Here is a 22,069-nt window from a genome sequence, read left to right as displayed (position 1 = left end):
GTTTGGACATTCTCAGAAAAGTTATTGATCATTTTCATAAAGTCGTAAGCTAAAGAACAACTCTTGAGCTACACAGAACTATTAAAGGCATGTCTAATGCCCAAGACTAGTGCCTGTATTAAACCAAAAATGCTCATTTAGACTATGAATTTAATTCTATCAGATATGCTTCAGATTACTTGTGTGCATGCAGTAGTTTGGAAAAGTGCCTTCCTGAATTATAATATATAAAACTGAAAGAGGATGAGAGTGAAGGTGACACTTAGGAACACATGGTTGGACTACTCAGCAATTTATTAATCTCCATTTTTTTCATCCCACCCAAGAAATCCACCACCAAATATCAACATAAAATGCATAGCCAATCTTTTCATTTTTATTGCTTTAACACGTTTTAATTTTCAGTTGAACAAATTCTTAATGAGCTACAGAGTGACATGAGTTGAAATTAGAATAAAGTAAAATAATACTATATAACCAAAACAAACCCAGTGTTACATATGTGAAATAATGCAATTAAGAGCACAATTAAAAAAATCATTGATTCAGTTAAACACAAAAGACATGCAAGGTCTCAAACAAGGAGTATTTGGGCTTCTATGTCAATGTCATAGGAAAGAGATTTTTCTGTTTCTGGATAAATATTTCATTTTTGTTGATTGGCAAAAATACTTTAAGGATAAATATGGACCAGAAAGGCCTACAGTATTTTTGCCAAATTTTATCTATAGCCAAAGCACAAAACTGCTTTGAACTGGTCATTAATATAATGGGCAGTTCATTCAATCATATTCTGTCTCTGCAGAGCAGGGTGAAATGAACAAGCAAGATGGTCAGAAACACCTCAAACGCCACTAAACTTAAGTTCCCAAGATATTGCTGCAATAAACATGACTATTATGAATTGGTTACTTTTATTTCATCTCAGAAAGTCTTAGTTTAAATCTGCTTTCATCCTAAATTATAATGTGCATATTACCTTCAGAGAGGTCACTACATTTAAGCTGTCAAAGTTGTTGCTTGTAATAGGACATAAAGTAAATGATTTTTTCCCCCAAGTTGCTATGAAACTAAAACCATAATCAAAATGGAAAACAGGGGCATCTGGAAATGTTTCTCTGGAAGTTTTAATTCATATTTAATCACCCAACTTGCCCAAGAAAATTTTGTTTTAAGCCTCAATTATTAGGTACTAAATTGGGCATAACATATGTCTACTTCTGTTTTCAGGGACTTGTTAGTCACGGATATGGAGGAGAAACCATTATGCTACCATTTAGGTCTAAGGAAATTTTCTTTGGAGGGACTGTACCACATGAGAAAAATTTGCAAAATCAACAAACAGCACATCTTAACCCTGCAAGACAGTTGCTGAAATTCTCATATTTATATCCCTACGGACACAATGTATACTAACATGTAAAAATACAGCATTATAATGGTATAAGATTTGGCAAGCAATGGAACATGATTTTTATAGTAGTTTAAAATTAATTTTATGTTTAAATATTCAGGAAGGAGGATAGTTCTGTTTAACTGAGAGCAGGGGCTAGCATCTCTGACTTACTCCTTTGCTTTACTAATAAACACTCCACTACAAATCTGGTGTTAAAAGCCCAGGCCAAGGAAATCCCTTAGTAGAAGCTCAACTCTCAGTGAATACCACAGAGAGGTTCAGGTAATTTACACAGATGGGAAACTGATGTGACATACCTAAGGTGGGCCTGAGTCTGCAGAAGCTGGGCTGTCAGAATAGAAAAGCAAGATATCTACAGGCTTTTGAACTATTGATACAACTATTCAAAGGGGGCTTTAAATGTTTAAAGAAGTGTCACAGACCTCCAACACCAAATAACCAGAACTAAAAATAACCATCCTTCTTGAAAATGCCAAGGAAATAAACTTTGGAACTGGGAATATTTCATTTGAAATGAAAACACAAGAACTACTCTGCTAATATTAAGTAGCTTTTGTACATGTTCTAAATTGAAGAAACATTTAGACATAATTGTTAGAAATCTGAGCCTTTTTGAAAGAGAATTTTCTTCTTAAGGGCTTTCCTTTCCTACAGTTGGGAATAGGCACCATCATGACTACCAGATACAGAAAAGTGAAGATCCCCAATATACACATTCCATTGCTCAAACTAGGAATGTGTATATTTCTTATGTGGCTCCACCATAAGAAATATCAGAAAGTCATTTAACTCTCCAAGGCCTGAGATTTGAAAACCTATCCAGCAACATGGGCAAGAAGAGTCTAGCCTTCAGTCGACTCTAAAAAAGGCCATGTAATTTTAAAAGACAAAGTTTACCTGTATTCAGGCACATGCTATGCACACGTGTGACCTCCATAAAGAAGGAAAGATGTATTTGCTACAGTTTGGGTAAATTTCAAATACAGGGAAACTTTATCCTACTACAATAATCCTTGGCCAACACTCTGCTGCAATCTATAATTTTAAACACAGTCACACGTTAGCAGTAAAAGAGGAAAGGATTGGTGTTAACAAATGCTATTAACCAACCAATACTGAAGATGGGCTGAAACAGGCATTTCATTGAAGCTTTCTTCTCCATGGTAATAAAAGTAATTTGGCAAAGGTTGTCCTCTTATTTCAGATCACGTAAATAACTTACTTCCCATGTACCTGACACTCTACATTCAGTTAATAGAGGTGAGAATATTCAGCTAATTATAGATCTGTCTTGAATGATGTAAAATATATATTAATATTTTAAAGCCAGTGAGACTTTGAGCAAGATTCTTATCCCGTTTAACCCTCAGCTTTCTTGTCTATGGAATGATTTATATCCTATAGGGTTATTTGGAGGATTGAATAAGATAATAGTTAGCATTTAACACAAAGCTGGCATGTGAGGGCAAGGATCACTACTTGTTTTGTTATATGGTGTATCCTAAGAACCTAGAACAGTGCCTGGAACATCACAGTTGTTTAACAAATAGCTGTTAAATATATGAACGTATGGTTACCCAGATTGGCTCTAATATTGGGAAGAATTTCACCTATCATCACTCAGGAGAATGGCTGAATTTCTGTTTCTCAACTTGCAAACAATATTACTAAATCATGCTCAAAATATGTGTAGTTCATCCTTTTGCCTTCGACACGACTTCACCAAACCACCAAGACAAGTGTCTCATTCTATCCTTAATACTTTCCTCAGAAGGGCTCCCTAATCTTCATAAAACCAAAAAACTCTCCCCTCGTCTATGAAAGCTAAATACTTCTGCAGCTACTCCTCTCAGACCCTTCCCTACCTCTGGCACCTTCTTATTTGTTGTCCCTTTAGACTACTCCGTATCGTCTCCATTTTTCTCCAACTTACCAAACTCATATTGAATATCAATCCATGTGTTTTGTTCCCACAAACCAGTGGGGACTGCTAGATGCCATAATGCAGCCAGCAGCCATAAAGCATCTCATCTCAGAATAAAACTTAAGGTCGGCCCCACAGCCCATCTTTTGCCTGCGGATGGGATTCTGGTCAGATTGAGTTCCATTTGGAGACAGCTCTCTCAATTAACATTACTTTCTTTTAGAGTGTCCAGAAATGGATTCTATCTTGTCTGTTAGGGGGAAAATATTCACATGCAAGATGACTAGTGTTTTAAACTATTCTTTATTTTGCTTTAATAGAATATATGTTTTTGTTCATATGAATTGGTTAAAAATGCCAAAAAGGTATTTAAAATTTTACTTCTTCTCTTTCTCTTTGAGATGACTAAGACAGTGTTAGTAGCCTCATTCAAAACATTTTTAACTACAACTAGTTTTAATAGCATCCATGTTTTCTTTCCTAATTAAGACCAAAATGCCAAAATAAAAACTCTCAAACTGCTATTGTTATTAGTCCTGGCTTATTTGTTTAGTGGTAAAATGGAAAATACTAATGCTGAACATATCATAATGGTATGGGAAAAGAGTCATAAAGAAAAAAATGGAATTTTCATATCAATAAAAACAGTAACATCTCAGGTGGCAGAAATTTTCCTACTTTACTTAAAAAGAATTATTAAAATAATATAAAATTATATTCTTTTTAACTGAAATATTTCTGACTTTACAAACAGAAAAAATGAATATTTGATTCCTAAATATACAATAGGCAGGCTGTCTTGGCAAAAAATAGGCCAACAAAAGAAAGTACAGATTTCATTCAAATTCAGATTCTGGTGCCTACTTTGCCAACCTAAAGAACTACTTACAATGAAAGTGAAAGAGGCTGTCTATTCTGCAGTGAGTTCACAAGAGAAGGGTGGATATCACCAGGAAAAGTCTCAGATCTTATTCCACTCACACTGCCACTATACAAAAATCTGTAGCCATGGGAACCACAATCTCTAGGACACAAATGAACATTTGATACCAAAATTTAAGAATGTTTTGGGGAATAGAAAGACTAAAGGAATAATGTTGCTGGAAATTAAAATTCATAATTTTGACTAAAACTCTGTAAAATTTATTAGTCAATTTATACCTGGGATAGAGATGAGACAGGAGAGAGATATTTTTGATTCACAGAAGAAGAGGAAAGGGCATTAATTGGAGTAATTTGCTGTGATGGGCAGTCCTGATTGCACTATTTTGGTAGGAAATTGTTAGCAATTAACAGAGGATACCTAGCCCAGAGGTGGGTGAGATGAGAACACCCTCAAAATGAAGGTTCAGGAAGCCGTTGAAGTCACTTACTCTGTTGTTACACATTAGGCTTTTCAGCCACTCATTATTTAATTTGAGGAGCATTAATTATTTGTTCTGAAGGCCCAAGTTGCACACTTAATTGTATATTCACAATTTTAGCTTGAAATTGAAACTGACTGCCTTTGAAGATAAAGGTGTTAAGAATGCCAGACTGCAAGAATGGGTGTCTCTGTGTAGCTATGGAGGCCCTTATTCCCTGTACATAAGAGATTTTTATGGGGAACGAATACGTTATATTGATCTTATGTTAAAAGATTTCAAAGGCCAGAAGGCACACTTGTGAATGTGAAGACTATATTGTCTTTTCTAATACATTTGCAATTTGCACTCATATAATAAATAATAAACAGAAAGGAATAATGAACAAATTAGCTTAGAAATTTAGTGTTTGAGTTTTTTCTTGACTCATTCAAGAACTATCCAGAAACTGACTTAGAAACATTTTACTCCAATAATTTTAATTTGTCATAAATTAAAGGGAATGATTTCTATTTCTCACTTTTTATATTTGATAAAAATCTTCAAATTTCTCTAATTAGAAGGCCCTTTAGTGGATTATTATTTTGTATTTTTTTTTAAATTTTCATTCTAATTCCAGTCTAACATCTGGCAGGAATACTGATGGGTAACCAGGGATGGAACTGCTCCTGTGGGTGGTAAACACCCTCTCCTCCCTCTCAAGGAATGTTTTTCCCTATGTAAATTAACACAAATTGATTTCGTTAAAAAGAAAGGTGAGTTCTTATTAGCAGGATCAAGCAAATGTATTATCAGAGGAAGCACTAATCTCTGTGATGAGACATCAAAAGGTACATAGGTGGATCACCAAATTATCACTCTCATTAAGAAATTTCTGGCATTCCTCTGCAGAAGAAATACCTAAATATAAATGTGTCACGCTGATTAGTTTTTAACTACATAATGGGGAGATTTATTCATATCTTGCTGCTAGTTTTTCTTGCATATAAGCATTTGTTTTATCAGCAGGTTTGAATCAAACTAAATCTTGAAATGCTGCCTACTACAGGAATTCACTCAGGTGGACAGATGCCTTTTTCAGCTCTATGCATCTTGTTTTTATGTCACTATTGATTACCACAGCAGATTAACTCCTAGGATATTCATTGAGTTGAAATTTTTATTGTTTTATTTAATTATAGTTTGCTTTGAGCTAAGCTGAAAATCTGCCTGGGTTAAAGAGGAGAACTTGTTCACATCTCACTTTGGGTAAAAAGTCATTTTTATCAAAGAGATGGAGGTTATTTGGTAATTGTATAATTTCAAGTTATTTCTGTTCTTTTGGTGTCCAATACTGCATGTTCTAAACTCCAACATGTGGAAAGATGATGTTGGGTCCAGTAGACATTAGATTTTCTAAATGAGATGCTTATGTTTCTTGTGAATGTGGCTTTAGGAGCTAAGATACAGCTGCTAGTTTGGTGATTTCAAAAAAATTTTCTATACAGCTGGTAGTTTGGTGATTAAAAGAAAATTCCTCTCCCCACTAAATTATAAATTTATACTTCTATCTGGAAGAAGGATATACCACAGATGTCACTTGTGCAACATCTACACTTCTTAGAGCAGAAAATGATGGCAGCATTTCAATAAAAGAAAATCTCTATTTGCCTCAATCATCTAGATAATTCTGAAAAACAGAGTCATCTGAATTCCCTAATTTCCTTCTTCACTGCCCTTTCTTCTGGGCAGTGCATTCTGTTCAGAACAGTTATTGTAGGCCAGTCTATGGTGCAAAACAGGGAGGAGTTTATTGCCTTCACCTCCTAGGAAGTTTTACACTGAGCTCAGGCAATCCAGCTACTTGGAAGATTGAAATAATTCATTATAAGAAATTTAACATTTCCTGCATAATTAGTAATGACCTATTAAATAGATCCTTCTTTTCCCATACCATTATGCTTAAGATTCCACACATATCGTACTGTCAATCTTTATGCTTTTGTATGTTTCATGCATCCTTTTACCCAAACTGGTTCTCCTAATATCAACTGGTATTGTATGTGTAAATTTTTTTCTCATCAATCTAAGGTTACATCGTTGCTGAGATGACTCTCATCAATGGCAATGTTTTAGAAGTAAAAAGGTACAATATAATACTATTATGATAATGTAGAATAGAAAATGTTTTTTAAAGTCTGTGAATCAGAACTCTATGAATGAGAAAAAATGAAAACAAAACTTATAGCCTCCAAAGAGTTTCTGTTAAGGACATTTTTGAAAGACAGAGAGAGGCAGGTCATCAGGGGAGAGAAAAAGAGAGAGAGAATGAGAGAGAGAGGTACACTAGACTCTAAGATTATTATGAAGTCCATTACGAACTCAACTAGGAATGAACACAGTGACTGGAGTTGTAAAATGACCCCAGTGACTTTTATTTAAAAGAACGTTATTAAAATCACTCCAGCTTCATTGCCATTAACTGCTTCATAGTTCAATGGTACAGTTCATGCAGTTATATTTTACTCAACGTCAAAAGGTTTTTCAAACTGGCATTTTCCTTTTAATTACAATTGCAAGCTGATAAAAATGTATTTTTATGTTTGTAAAAATAGGGTCATACAGAACTTACACTTCTGTTATTATTCATATAACTCACTTTGGGATATAGTTTGTTGTCTCATTTTCCCAATGGGTGATAACTCTTCTTTCACATATGTATTTGGATAGGCCTAACACTCAAAAGTACAGAACTCTCTAACACATTGGAAACCCAAAAGGTGAGTATGTGGCATCAGAACTCATTGTAACCTTTATAATGTTAAGAAAGCATTTTATTAATAAACAAGTTTGACCCTCAAAATCCAGCAAGTATCCTGACTATTCAAATTTGATTAGTTTATAATGGATGTTAGCCTAATAAGTTGACAATGAGTACAGCTATCTAGAGATTAAAAGGTGGTTTTTTTTGCTATGGCAGGAATCATACATTTCTGCCAGGTTAGGTGCCAGGTTAGATCAGATAAAGAAAGCATGGAGATTAAATGGGAAAATATTTTATAAAAGTCTTTTGTTTCTATTAAAAAACCAAGTTAGGAGCTCATGTTAGTGTTTTAATTCAAGATAAGGATGATAAGTGTACATGAAGTATTACAGATAAACAGGACTCTCTGGCATCTCCTGTGTTTATTTGGTAACGAATAGTAGATAATCTCTATGATGGGAAAGGCTGAATGACACGTGATAATTTCATTCATTCAACAAGCAAATATTCATTAACTATTAGGTGCTGACCATACAGAAATGACAGTGATATGATCCCAAATATATATTGCTTTTGTTGATTTAGCGCCCAATATTTTATGTTATTTGTGAGTTAAACACCAAAACTTAGTGAAATTACAGAACTTCTTAAGTGTAAAATAAAGCAGTGTGGTTAGGCAGGATTTTGTCATATAGGCACTATATGTAGAATAGTGGTTTCAGTAGACTTGTCTTCCTCTAAATTCACTCATGACTTGCAATGGATGGATTTTTTTCTTTGCTGAGCCTCGTCTGACAGCTGCACACGTTTCCTCTGGCTTCTCTCTTTTAATCAAGGGTTTTTTTGCAGGAGCCTTCATTCTCCACATCACAACTGGGTGCCGGGGCCCAGCAGGACTCTGGATTCGGATGATCTTGGTTGAGGCAATGTAAGACATTTTCACTGTTTGCACTACAGCATTCATTAAATTTTTGGCTGCTTGGATCAGGGATGTGACACTGTCCAACTGTAGGGAAAAAAAAAGAAAAAAGAGCTATTATTCCAGAATGCAATTAAGAATTTAAAGAGATTCAATGTTATAGAAGCTAAAGAATATCACTTTGCTTTTACCTCAGAAATTAATGAGTTAATCATTTTATCTAACTATACATAATTATCTACCTCAATCAATACATCCATTTTTGTTCACTTATCTATTTATCTGATGCATCAATTGATCCACAATCTATCTTCTAAGATGATATCATAGAGAAATTAATTTCTTCCTCTTGGCTTTCAGTGACATCATATAAATTCCTCAGGGCCCCAATCCACATAATATCACAAGGCCACATGGTCACTCTTTTCTCTGTAATGGATCTTTCTATTTCCAGGAGATAATCCTGAGCTCTTTCTGTAAGACAGGATTATCTGCAATAAAATCTATAAATAATTTTATATGAACAACAATTGAAAATTCTCCTCAGGGAATAGTTTAAGATAAATATCATACATGCATGTAGGTATAGACATGCATATATACTACTCTCTTTCTTTCCCAAATAATTGCATCAAATAATTATCTCCCAAATAATTGCACCTAAAAGGGTCTCTTTTTCTTAACACAGAACTTTTATTTTATCCTGCAGTATTTTAAAATAAAATTGGGGCTCTATAATCAAATGAAATTGAGTTTAAATTTCTGGTCTGCCATTTGGTAACTTGGAAAAATAATTTAACCATTTTTGCCCTAGTTTTTTTTTCACTATTAAAAAGACAAAAAAAAAAAGCATGTCTATTAAAGGAAAAGTAATATGTGTAAATAAACTAGTAGAGTAACTGCCAAATAGTTGGTTTTTATTAAATATTATTTCCTTTTTTGCTATGAAGACTGACAAAATTGCTTAATAGTAAAGTCGCATTAATGAGATTAAGAAAAAAACATTTTTTCACATGATTCTGTTTTTGTCATATTTTCTGGTTTGGGTACACAAGCAATCTCAAGGAAAAATGAAATGGTATTCCTAGAATCTTACAAAATACCTTAGAACTGAGCTAAGTTGATTTTTTTTTTTTTGAGACAGAGTCTCCCTGTTGTCGCCCAGGCTGGAGTGCAATGGCGTGATCTTGGCTCACTGCAACCTCTGCCTCCCAGGCTCCAGCAATTCTCCTACCTCAGCCTCCTGAGTAGCTGGGATTACAGGTGCCCACCACCATGCCCGGCTAATTTTTTTATTTTTAGTAGACACGGGGTTTCATCATATTGGCCAGGCTGGTCTCGAACTCCTGACCTAAGGTGATCCACCCGCCTCAGCCTCCCAAAGTGTTGGGATAACAGACATAAGCCACCGCGCCCAGCCAGTTGATTCCTTTTTATACAACCAATGTCTCTTCCATTATTTTAGTTTGGCAGATTGTCATCCACCGCCAACTCATATAGGAAGATGTGCCTCCACTCTCACCCCTCTGTGATGTGTGCTGTCAGGATTGAGACCCAAACACTGGCTCTGTAGTTACTAAAATTCATCGCAGCTGCCTGGCCTGAGTCGTCTACCTTTGCTGTTCGAGGAGTCTCTTCTCACATACCGAATAAATGAGCAGAGGAAAGCAGTAAGCTGAGGTTATGTGCCTGGGGCAGTGGTCTAGCTGGCTGCTTCCTGGGAAAAGAATTTAATTAGCTCTATTATATGCCAAGCCTGAAATCCTTGAAAAGGTAACAGCAAAAAATATGTAATGTGAAAGGCAATAATACTTGGCAACTACACATCTTTAAGTCTTTTTACTTTTTGAAGCCAGAAATGTAAAATCTGTGCATGTGGCAGGAATGACAAATGTTTTACAAACATGAAAAAGGATTTCATGAAGCACTCAAATGTATTTTGGAGGACATTTGGAGCTTCTGAATCTGTATACAACTTAAAAAAATACTAGTCTTTGAATAGAATAGCACATTTGTTATTAAATTACTCCACAGACAGATTGCAAGTTAAAATCTGTCTTTTAATAATTAACAAAACCTCCTTGATCCTACACTTATGTCTTTCTTGACCATAAGCAAGGAACAACTAGGCTGCGTGAAGCTAAAAGGCCAAATGACATTAGTTTTACAACCCATGCAGAGCTTCCAGACCACAGATATTTTCACGTACCTATAATTTTCAACTCTTTCAATCTCGATCATTCTGCCATTTTGATAATATTTGGCAATATTTAATATTTCTTAGCTCACTTCTCTCTCTACTACAGATGTCTTGCAGAACAAAATTATCAATTTCCCTAACACTGAGCCAACAGGTGACTGTCTACCATTTTTAGAGAATCCCCTTGTATTAGTTTGTTCTCACGCTGCTAATAAAGACATACCTGAGACTGGGTAATTTATAAAGGAAAGAGGTTTAATTGACTCACAGTTTCACAGGGCTAGGGAGGCCTCACAATCATGTCTTACATGGCAATCAAGGCAGGAAGGAACAAAGTCATGTCTTACATGATGGCAGGCAAGAGAGTGTGTGCAGAGGAACTGCCCTGTTATAAAACCATCAGATCTTGTGAGATTTATTCACCATCATGAGAACATCATGGGACAAACCTGCCCCATGATTCAATTACCTCCCACTGGGTCCCTCCCATGACACATGGGGATTATTACAATTCAAGATGAGTTTTGGGTAGAGACACAAAGCCAAACCACATCACCCTCACTGAACAAATTAGTTTCTGGATAAATTAATGGTCACCAACCTGAAACTAACAGAAAATGCATCTGTGTGTTTTTAGCTAATTCTTGTATCCATTCTACCCAAACACTAGTCTAAATTTCCACTTTCATCAAACCTCTAGCCCCTCATATTCCCACTTGTTCTGCAGATTACTTCACTTACAACAAATATGAAATAAGCAAACAGACAACAACAATAAAATCGAAACAGTAAAAATGAAACTGTCCCCAACTTCTATCTTTCATTCTTATCCATTTCTATTAAAATGAAAATTATCTGGTTCTCTTCCTCCCTACCTTCTTGCAGACTTTGCACATTTAATAACTTCTTTCTTCTAATATATCTTTTTTTTTTTTTTGAGAAGGGGTCTCGCTCTGTTGTCCAGACTGGAGTGCATTGGTGTGATCTCAGCTCACTGCAACTTCCGCCTCCTGAGTTCAAGCGATTCTCGTGCCTCAGCTCCCCAAGTAGCTGGGATTACAGGTGCATGCCACCATGGCTGGCTAATTTTTCTGTTTTTGGTAGAGACGGGTTTTCACCATATTGGCTAGGTCAGTCCCCAACTCCTGACCTCAGGTCATCTGCCTTCCTTGGCCTCCCAAAGTGCTGGGATTACAGGCGTAAGTCACTGCACTTGGCTCTTCTTCTAATATATCTTTATTCTATTCCTTTCTACTGACTTTTTCACTGTAGTATATGTTTATAAAACCATACCTTAAAACATAGCCAGACTTATTAAAAGGTTATCTATTATCCCTAAAACTATTTTCCTCACTTATCACTTCTTAAGCCATCTGATTCCTTTCATATAAATGTTTCCCCTTTATATATATGTATGTATACACATATATATAAAATGACACATATATATCAAATATGTGATAGGATATATAATCAGACATCTTATATATTAATATGTAATGTATGCTAGATGTATTATATAATATATAATAGATACTAAATATAAAATAGATTACATACATGTTAAATATATAACATATATGTGAAATTATTCAATTGGTAACCCTGCATAACTGTTTTCTTTCAATCAAATCACGTTTATCAGATCAATTATTTCTCATTCTTGAATGCTTAATTACATATAAATATCACAGTTTATCCATTCTACTATTAATAGGCTTTTAGATAGTTTGGAGCTACTTAAAATATATAAATATAAAATAAATAGGAACTTATGAATATTCTAGTATGTGTCTTTTGGTGAACAAATATATACAATTTTATCAAGTATGTACCTGAGAGTGCCACTGTGGAATTACGAAAATGCATATATTCAGTTTTATTGGATAATTCCAGGGATTTCCAAAGTGCTTCTGCAAATTTATATTTCTAGCAACAATATATGAGTGTTCCAATTTTTTTTTTTTTTTTTTTTTGAGATGGAGTTTCACTCTTGTTGCCCAGGCTGGAGCGCTATGGTTCAATTTTGGCTCACTGCAACCTCTGCCTCCTGGGTTCAAGCGATTCTCCTGCCTCAGGCTACCAAGTAGCTGGGATTACAGGCATGTGCCACCACACCTGGCTGATTTTGTATTTTTAGTAGAGACAGGGTTTCTCCATGTTGGTCAGGCTGGTCTTGAACTCCCAACCTTAGGTGATCCGCCTGCCTTGGCCTCCCAAAGTGCTGGGATTACAGGCTTAAGTCTTCCAATTGTCACACATCTTCATCTACACTTTTTTCCCCATATTTTTCACATTAGGCATTTTTGCAAGTATGTAGAGATATTATATTGAGGTTTAATTGGCATCTTATTAATTACTAATGAAGCTCAGCATATTCTCCTATGGTTACAGCATTGACTTGCACATACAGACATTGCTCAATTCAATTTTTAATAATCCTTATATATTTTTCTATACTCTTTTAGATTTTCTATGTATGAAAGCATATCATCTATGAATAAAGACAGTTGTATCTTTACTTTTTCATTTTTTTATTTTTATTCTGTATTATTCCACTAGACAGAAATGCCAGTATACAAGTGAGGATACAAGGTATTTTTGAATCATATTCTAACTCAGGGAGAAGGATTTCAATATGTTTTCACTGATTTTTTAGTTAACTCATGTATTAAACGAGTCTTTAAAATTTTTTCTAGTAAATGAGGACTTACTAGTCTTCCTTTTACTATTGATTTCTAACCTAAAATACTATTGTGATTAAAGAATAAGCTCTGAATGATTTAAAACATTTTATATTTGTGGATGCTTTGTTTATGACATATAATCAAATATCATATGCTTTAGGTACACTAGAAAGGAATGTGAATTCTAGTATTGTTACATCAGTGTTCTATTTATGTCAACTGGTTTCCTTAAGCCTATTATCAGTCAAGATCCTTCCCACCCCAGGTATCAGGCATCCACAGATCTGCTATAGAGCACCACAGATTAGATGTATATTTTCTATAGTTGTATATAAATGGAATTCTATGGTATGTAATTTTTTGTGTGATGTTTCACATGGCATTACAACTGTAAGCTTCACGTATGTTGCAGCATGTACCAGTAGTTTATTTATTGCTGAGAAGTATTACATTTTATACATATACTGCAATTTGTTAATTCATTATCTTTGTGACTGGCATTTGGTTTGTTTATTTCATTTGCTATAATAAATAAAGTTGTTATGGCATTATTGTACAACTATTGTGTATTGCATGTTTTTATTTCTCTTGGGTAAATAACTAGAAGAAAACTTATGTTCTGTTGTTAAGTATGTTTCTAACTTCATAAGAAATTAACAAACTGTTGGCCAAAGTTATTTTACCATTTTGAATTCCACCAGCAATGTATGAGCATTATAGTTATTCTACATCCTCAGTCACATTTGGTATTTTGATATTTTGATTCTTTTTACATTTTAGGAATTTTGATGAGCATAAAGAGAAATGTCACTGTTTTGTTTTATTCGTCTTCTATGGTTAATATTTTTTGTCCTAGCAAAAAATGGCTACTACAATGTTAAACAGATTTTCCTTTATGCTTTCTTCCAGATATTTGAAGTTAGAGATTTATGTTTATGATTATGCTTACTTTGTATTAATTTTTGTATATGGAGTAATGTGCAGTACATTTTTTTCATATACAGATATTGTTCAAGCATCATTTAGTCAAAATGATTTTCTTTTCTTTTTAAATAATCTTGGAATTGCTGTCAAAATTAAATTGATCATATATGTTTGGCTCTATTTCTGCTTCATTTCTATGTCTATCTTTATACCAGCATCATACTATGACGCTAACATCACTTTCTCAGGGAAGAGTTCCACAATACTAAGACTAGATTGGATCCTCTTTTTTATGTTCTTATAGAAATCTATACTTCATTTAACATTAGATTCATTAGAAGGCAATATGATCCATGTAGGTAGAGACAATGTTCTTTTTTACCCTTTTATTACTTGACACAGTCTACAGGAGATATCTGGCATATGAATAAGTTACTGGAAATATTTCTTATATAAATTGTAGAATTATTAAGTGCAGAAACCACATGCAAAATACTGTCAAAGGCAGACATGAATTCAATTATTCTCTTGTATTCTGCACAAACTGTTAATAATTTCCAGACATTTCATACCCTCACTCCATCTACCAGGAGGTTTCTGGCCTCTAGACATGGCACAAAAACCCTTCATCAAATAATGTTTCTCATTATTTACGTTTAAAACTCAGAATGCAAATCTGTTGGAAGTCATGCTTGTCAGAAAGTTCCAAAGTCCCAAATTCCCACTTTTAGATTATTATTTCTCTTTTTTTATTATACTTTTAAGTTTTAGGGTACATGTGCACAACGTGCAGGTTAGTTACATATGTATACATGTGCTATGTTGGTGTGCTGAACCCAGCAACTCGTCATTTAACATTAGGTATATCTCCAAATGCTATCCCTCCCCCCTCCCCCCACGCACAACAGGCCCCAGTGTGTGATGTTCCCCTTCCTGTGTCCATGTGTTCTCACTGTTCAATTCTCTCCTGTGAGTGAGAACATGTGGTGTTTGGTTTTTTGTCCTTGCGATAGTTTACTGAGAATGATGGTTTCTAGCTTCATCCATGTCCCTACAAAGGACATGAACTCATCATTTTTTGTGTCTGCATAGTATTCCATGGTGTATATGTGCCACATTTTCTTAATCCAGTCTATCATTGTTGGACATTTATTAAAAACTAACTTCTTGAGAAATATGTCTTATTGGCCCAAGAATAAAACATCAGTTTCATAGTCGACAACCTGTGTTTGAGTCCCAACTCTGCCACACTCTAAATACAAAGCCTGGGGAGAAATCAATTAGCATATCTTGGACTCAGTTTCCTTTCAGCATAATTACAATACAAATACATTTCAGTATTGGTTATTAAGATTTAATGTGATAACAGCTAATCTTAGATTTGTGTATACACATACCTATGCACATAAATGAAGCTATAGCTTTTCTTTCTTTTTTTTTTTTTTTGGAGACAGAGTCTCCCTCTGTCACCTAGGCTGGAGTACAGTGGCACAATCTCAGCTCACTGCAACCTCCACCTTCCGGGTTCACGCCATTCTCCTGTCTCAGCCTCCCTAGTAGCTGGGACTACAGGCACCCGCCACCACGCCCTGCTAATTTTTGTATTTTTAGTATAGACAGGGTTTCACCATATTGGTCAGGCTGGTCTCAAACTCCTGACCTTGTGATCTGCCTGCCTTGGCCTCCCAAAGTGTTAGGATACAGGTGTGAGCCACCGTGCCTGGCCAAAGCTATAACTTTTATAAGTTTATAAGGTGAACTGGAAAATAATATTACACCAAATTTGAGGATTTTGGTGGAATAAAGCTTAGGACAAATTCTACCCACGGTTGAAAATCCAGAAACAGCACAAGAACATTTCTTGACAATTAGAGTTGAAGAGGCAGGTACTGTGACTCTTTCCCATTATCCACATTTGTGTGCACATGCATGTGCACACACCTGTACTTACACACACATAAGTATGTACACACACTTCACACACTTTTCAAAATAGTGTGAGGTCAGCTCGGTTAATCACAATCCTTTTGGTGAGTGTATCAGTCAGAGCTCAGTAAAAAAAAAAAAAAAAAAACAGAAACTACTGTAGGTGCTTCAAACATGGAATTTAACACAAGAAATTAATTATATAGGCAATGGAAAAACTAAGAAGCCAAATGTAAAGCAACTCTCACTTCACCATCAGCCCAAGTTGTTACCATCCTGGTGCTGAAGGAAATGGAGAAGATGAACCCATGCCAAGTAGATAAACTAACACAAATAAATGATTGCTTGTCAGCAGTCTGTCAATTGTCTCCCATTGGTTAACTCTAGCTGAAAATCAGTAAGTAGTCAAAACATCTTGACTAGGAAAATGTTCTGAGAGTAAAAGTAACCATGACTAGCCAAATGGATTTTTAGCCTGAGCATGCATATCCCCTCATTTTTAGTATGTCATGATTTTATTCTTAAAATCTCATAGTAATTTTTTTATTTCTGTGATTATAATATTGAGTATGCTTCAAAAATAAAGTTCACACATTCATACTCTCATTCAAAGAAATGTTTGTACAAAATCAACATTTTGTATAAATGTCATCTTCTCTACCTCCATCACTAGAAAAAAAATATGATAGAGGGATGGGCTTTAGCTCTCAGCCCTTTTACGTATTCTTGATCCTTAAGATGAAGTCAAACATGCCTATTCATCTCTATACAAATTCCAGTATTTTGTTGGGAAAATAGAGGCTGCAAGAGCAAGGGGATGCATAGATTAATTTTAAATTAATACTTATACACATAAGTATATATACTGTACATGTTTATATACAGAATATGGTTTTCTGATTTTTAAATAAAACATCCGCTTCTCTATTTTTTTGAAATACAGCTGAAGTTTTGCCACATGTTGAAAATTTCCTTCATGACCCAGCTTTTTCAGGGTCTTTGAGGATTCAGCCATGGTTTAACTTGACCCTATAAACTATGTCATTGGCTCTATTACTAAATTAATAGCTGACTTTCACAATTATCTATAAAGTGAGAGCTATATTGAAAAGATGACTAGCTTTAGACAATTGCAACAACAAAATCCATGATAAAGGTACCAGTTTTCAGGGCTCTTGTGTGCTTTTGAAATATATATCTTTCTCGTAGTCTCATTTAACTGGTATATGTGGGCACTGCCATAGCGCCTTGCCTGCTAGGAACTACAAACATTATAATACGTACTATGACAGTTGTTTAAACATAGGTTAAGCAGCAGCAGCATTAACTCATACCATTATTGCTTCATCAACACACTGGAAGTAAAGGGAAGCAGATAACAAGACAGTACGGTGCTTTGGAAATTATTCCAGAGATGCCTGGAGCAACAAGGTTGTTATCTCAGATGTGAGGCATAGAATATGTCAGGTGTAAAAAATGCACCCTGAGGAAAACAATTAAAGTGACTGTCTTCTATTTATTTGAGACTCACACACTCTGTATCTAAGTGAATATCAGAGGTTGGAGAAGTGTCTGTGATCGGGAAATATTAAAGAGTTCTGTTCCTGAATTTAGTCTCTCTTCAAATCAGAAGTCTCTCTCTTCCTGCCTAGAGTGTCTTATAAAACACAAACAATCTTCCAGAGTCTTTCTATAGATCAGCACAGCTGTCTCCTAGCTGAGAGGACGAGGTTCAAACACATTTCAGAGCAGCTGGTTGTTGGCTTCCCAGCTGCTTAGGAAACAGGAAATTTTACTGGCAGCAATCCCCAACCTGAAAGCAGTAGGCATCTAAACTAATCCCCAGGCATTGGAATTCAGCAACCAGGAGAAGCAAGAAGCCATGTGTGGTTTTTAATCACTGTGATGTTGGTCTTTGTGTAAATTCACAGAATAAAGTTCTCAAGGTTACGTGGATGACCATGTAGGTGAGAGGGTGTGTGTAAGCTGAAGGGAGGAGGGAAGTAGAGCTGAGGGGTTAAGAATAGGGACTCTGGAGGTAAACTACACAAATTTAAACAAATTCTTTCTCTCTCTGAGTCTGTTTTCTCCTCTGTTAAATGGAAAACCAACGACATCTACCTTACAGGGTTGTCAGAAGGACAGAACGTGAGGATCCAGATTAATGATATAGCAGAATGGGATGTATATATCCTGTTTCATTGTCATTACTATGATTGTCAAGGTTTTGAAAACAACAATAACACTCCTTTATCAATTGTTATTGCAAAAACTGAAAGAATGCACAAAGCTGAATTTGTAACAATGGCTCCCATTTTGTAAACTTGTGTCAAGACCATATGCTTTAAAATATTATCTATAATCCTAGTAACAGCCTTGTGATGTAGGTATTGTTCTTCCCACTTATTAGATAAGGTATCTAAGAACTATGACTCAGATAATTTCAGTGCCTTGCCCAAGGTAACACAGATAGTAAGAGGTAAACTTGGGATTAATTCCAAATCGCCGTAACTACAAAGCCCTCATTCTCTCAACCATCTTGTGCTGCTACTTTTTTGAGAAAAGGAAATATTTTGTAGCTCAGTGAAAAGATCTCTTAGTTGGGACTCTTTTGTCCTGGCTAAGTTCTCCCAACACAGTCTTCTTATTCTACCTCTGAATACTTTGCACTAAGATATTCTTCCTCTCTAGTTTGGGAGTCTTTTTAAATTTTTTTAAAAATCCTTCATCATTGAACTTTGTCCCCACTTGGTTTTTCTGAATGGTGCTCCCCAGCTTCTCTTGTCCTCCAGAAACATGTGCCAAATGTGATTGCTCGCTCATTCTACTGCATCTTAATTGCACCATTTCAAGGGGAAGATTGACTTTTGTGATTAAAAACTGCTTGAATTTCTGGGCAATCCTCATATGAACTGACACCAATTTTTGAATGCTATATGCCTAATAATAGACTGAATGGTGCATGTATGTATGCGCTTTCCACTTTAGATTCCCTGGGTTTTGTCTTCTCTTTTAAATCTCACTGTTCAATTTGAATATCCATAGATCAAAAAAAAAATACAACAATATAATGATAATAGCACAATGGTCACAAAGAAAGAAGAGGGTTGTCCTCTACAAGAAAGCTTTTAACCTAGGGGTCCAGACACATCAGTGCATTTCAATTATTTGTGACATGTCTCACAAGAGCCATAATTTGATAGTAATAATAATAGTTCAAATATTGAAATTAGAAAATGATTTACTGTTTTCTCACAAATTGGAGTGGCTTCAAGGTTATCCCTCTAATTATGCCCTTTTACTCACTTGCATTCTGATATACTTCCTGGAGTAGGAAAGAAAGGGGAAGGGCTAAAGCTAGTTTCCTAGGAATCAAGCTTAGAAGCCCACCTTATTAAGACAGTGTTCAGTGAAATGGGCCTACTCATAAGAAATGTGTTCTGCATGTGAAAGTGCATCATAGCAGAAAAAGAAAAAGTAAACATTTGAGATTGTCTTCTCCAGGAACTAGAGATTAGGACTAAACAGATTAATTGCCTTTAAGATCTTCCTCATAACACCAGTGTAAAAAAAAAATGGCCATCTTCCAAGATCCCAGATTCAAGGTCTAAAGTATTTTTAATAACCTGTCTTACCCATTTAATAAGTTTTCAACTCATTTTCATTCATCTTCCACAATGCCTTCTGTGGCAGACACTATTTGCCCATTTTTCCTTGATAATGATACCCTGATTTTATTCAGGCAATTAAACCAGACCTGACCTTTTACAACTGATTGGTCTAGAGGTGTTTCATGTGACCCAGTCCCGACCAGCTGGGTAGGAGGAAATCTGCTAGAGTGGTTCTGGCACAGATTCTTTTTTGCATGTCATATAAAGAGAATGCTCAGTCTCTTACTTCTTAAGTGATGGTGTAAAAACATGAAATTTAGAGCTGCTGTATCCATATTGAAATTATGAGGAAACACATAACAGTAAGAAACAAATGATGATAGAAGGAAATGTTAAATAATCTAGGTTTAATGACATTATTAAACTTTGTAATAACCATAATCTGGACCTCCTCTTATGGTTTATGTCATTGATAATAAGATTTGTTACTTGCAATTAAAAGTACTCCTTTTCCAAATCCCATTTTCATTTCTCTATTTCCAGCCTAAAATAGTTCAGATGAAGACAATGTAATCAGTCTCTTAGATGAGGTTCCACATTCTAACCATCTTGGTAACTTCAGCTGCAGCTGTTTCTCTCCAGCACTATTTGCTTCACATCACACCCATGTTCAAAAATATGCAGACTCTCCTTGCTCTGGATATTCATGCTGTGGGCACTCAGTGTAGCACTGGCTTATCTAACTCCCAGGTCATAACTTTACTTAAGCATGACTAGTCCATTTGCTGTTGCTCATCTACAACTAGTTGATCCTGCCTTCATAATTTGAATTCTAAATTATTATTTTATCGTTGGAATCACACTCACCCCACTCACATCTATTTTGATCTTTAAAATCCAGAGTTTTGAAGCAAAGTTTTTGTTACTTCAATAAAAACAGTGTTTGTAGGTGTGGATCAAATCAACATGGTATTGAGATATTGTTTAACAATTCCCTCAGAAAGAAATACAAAAATATGTGCAGAGAGGTCAATCAAAAAAGGAGGATGACACACTGGGAGAATGGCTGCATGGAGGAACCAAAGGAAAGCCCCTTTAATAAGTAAAAGATCTTGGGCACCAGGAGGTCAGAGTTTTCATCCTAGGTAATCATTGATTGAGGACCGATATAAGATGGCCATTGATTTTAGGGAGCTCTGTAGCCTTTTAGAGAAAATACTGGGGCTTAGTAGTGCAGAACTCAAAATCTCATAGCCTAATAGAAACACAGTAACACTGAGTGAGGAGTCAGCCAAGCAAAGAAGTAGCAGTGCCCAGTGTGTCCATATGACTGTCCCCTATTCACTCCCATGAGCAGCTGAAATGATAAGACATGTACAAGCCAGTGCAATTTGAGTTATTCCTGTTCATATAACATGATATGTATAACACTTGGATTGCTAAGCTCTAGAAAATTTTTGGCTACAACACTAGTCCGTTGTCCTAAGAAACTATATTTCAACGTATCTTCAATCTTTTGAAAAATCTACCATTCAAAGGAAGAATAAAGAATTTGTTTTGCAAGAAGATGCTAAAATGTGTTTTCGTAGGCTCCTATTATTTCAAGATTTATAGAGATGGATCTGCCAATGTCATGAAGATAATTTGCACTAACTTGGTTTTTTTTAATCTTATCGTGCTGCTTATAATCATGCCATGCTTCTGTTTTGTTCTCTTTCAAAATATCTGGTTATTATGCCTTGATTTATTTGAATTAAGCAGAAACGGTGACAGAGGCAACTTGTCCTGTGCTAGAATTTTGGTGATTTGAAAAGACTTGTTTTTATTTTTACAGAAATCTTATTGAAAATGTTCCAGTTAAGGAAAACCTGCTCTAGAAGTGATGCAGACAATGCAGTTTAAATGATGAGAAAATGAGGTGAATGCTAATGTTTTATAGCTTTTAATTATTTTGTCCTTTGGGTTCAGCGAAATGGTTGTATATCTTAGGGTCACGGAGAACATTCATTTTCTAAGTGTGTGTGTGTAATTTTTCTTCTTTATTTCTTTGTTAATTTTTTAAATTGACAGATAATATTTTATGTTTTTATCAAGCACAACCTGCATTCTAGCTTATGGAAAGGCTTTTGCACTGAGTATAGAAGGCTAGGGGTATTTTCAGTGGGTGAACTTTTATGGATAATGATATGACCAAGCTATAGGGCAGCCTTTATGAATGCATATTTTATTGGAACTGATAAAGAAGTGAGATGGTCTGTGGAATAGACAGTCAAGAGTTTAGATAATGAGGTTTTTGCAACAGCATGGAAAGAAAAGTATAAATCTTGCTTCTTTGTTCAGATACCTGATGTATC

At 35.2% G+C, this 22,069-nt stretch overlaps 1 protein-coding gene across 3 annotated transcripts in view; it reads right to left on the bottom strand.

Moving 5' to 3' along the window:
• Positions 1-260: 260 nt before the first annotated feature.
• CTNNA3 (catenin alpha 3) overlaps positions 261-22,069 on the bottom strand; it is a 1,788,954-nt gene continuing 1,767,145 nt past the window's right edge. For all 3 annotated transcript variants that reach the window (XM_055353691.2, XM_055353692.2, XM_019035348.4), the window contains one exon: positions 261-8,454. In XM_055353691.2, coding sequence (XP_055209666.2) covers positions 8,167-8,454 — 288 coding nt within the window. In that variant the 3' untranslated portion in view covers positions 261-8,166. The remainder of the gene's footprint in view (positions 8,455-22,069) is intronic.

The sequence above is a fragment of the Gorilla gorilla genome, chromosome 8 (genome assembly GCF_029281585.2).
Source record: "Gorilla gorilla gorilla isolate KB3781 chromosome 8, NHGRI_mGorGor1-v2.1_pri, whole genome shotgun sequence".
Taxonomy (NCBI): domain Eukaryota; kingdom Metazoa; phylum Chordata; class Mammalia; order Primates; family Hominidae; genus Gorilla; species Gorilla gorilla.
This window is presented reverse-complemented; position numbering and strand designations above follow the sequence as displayed.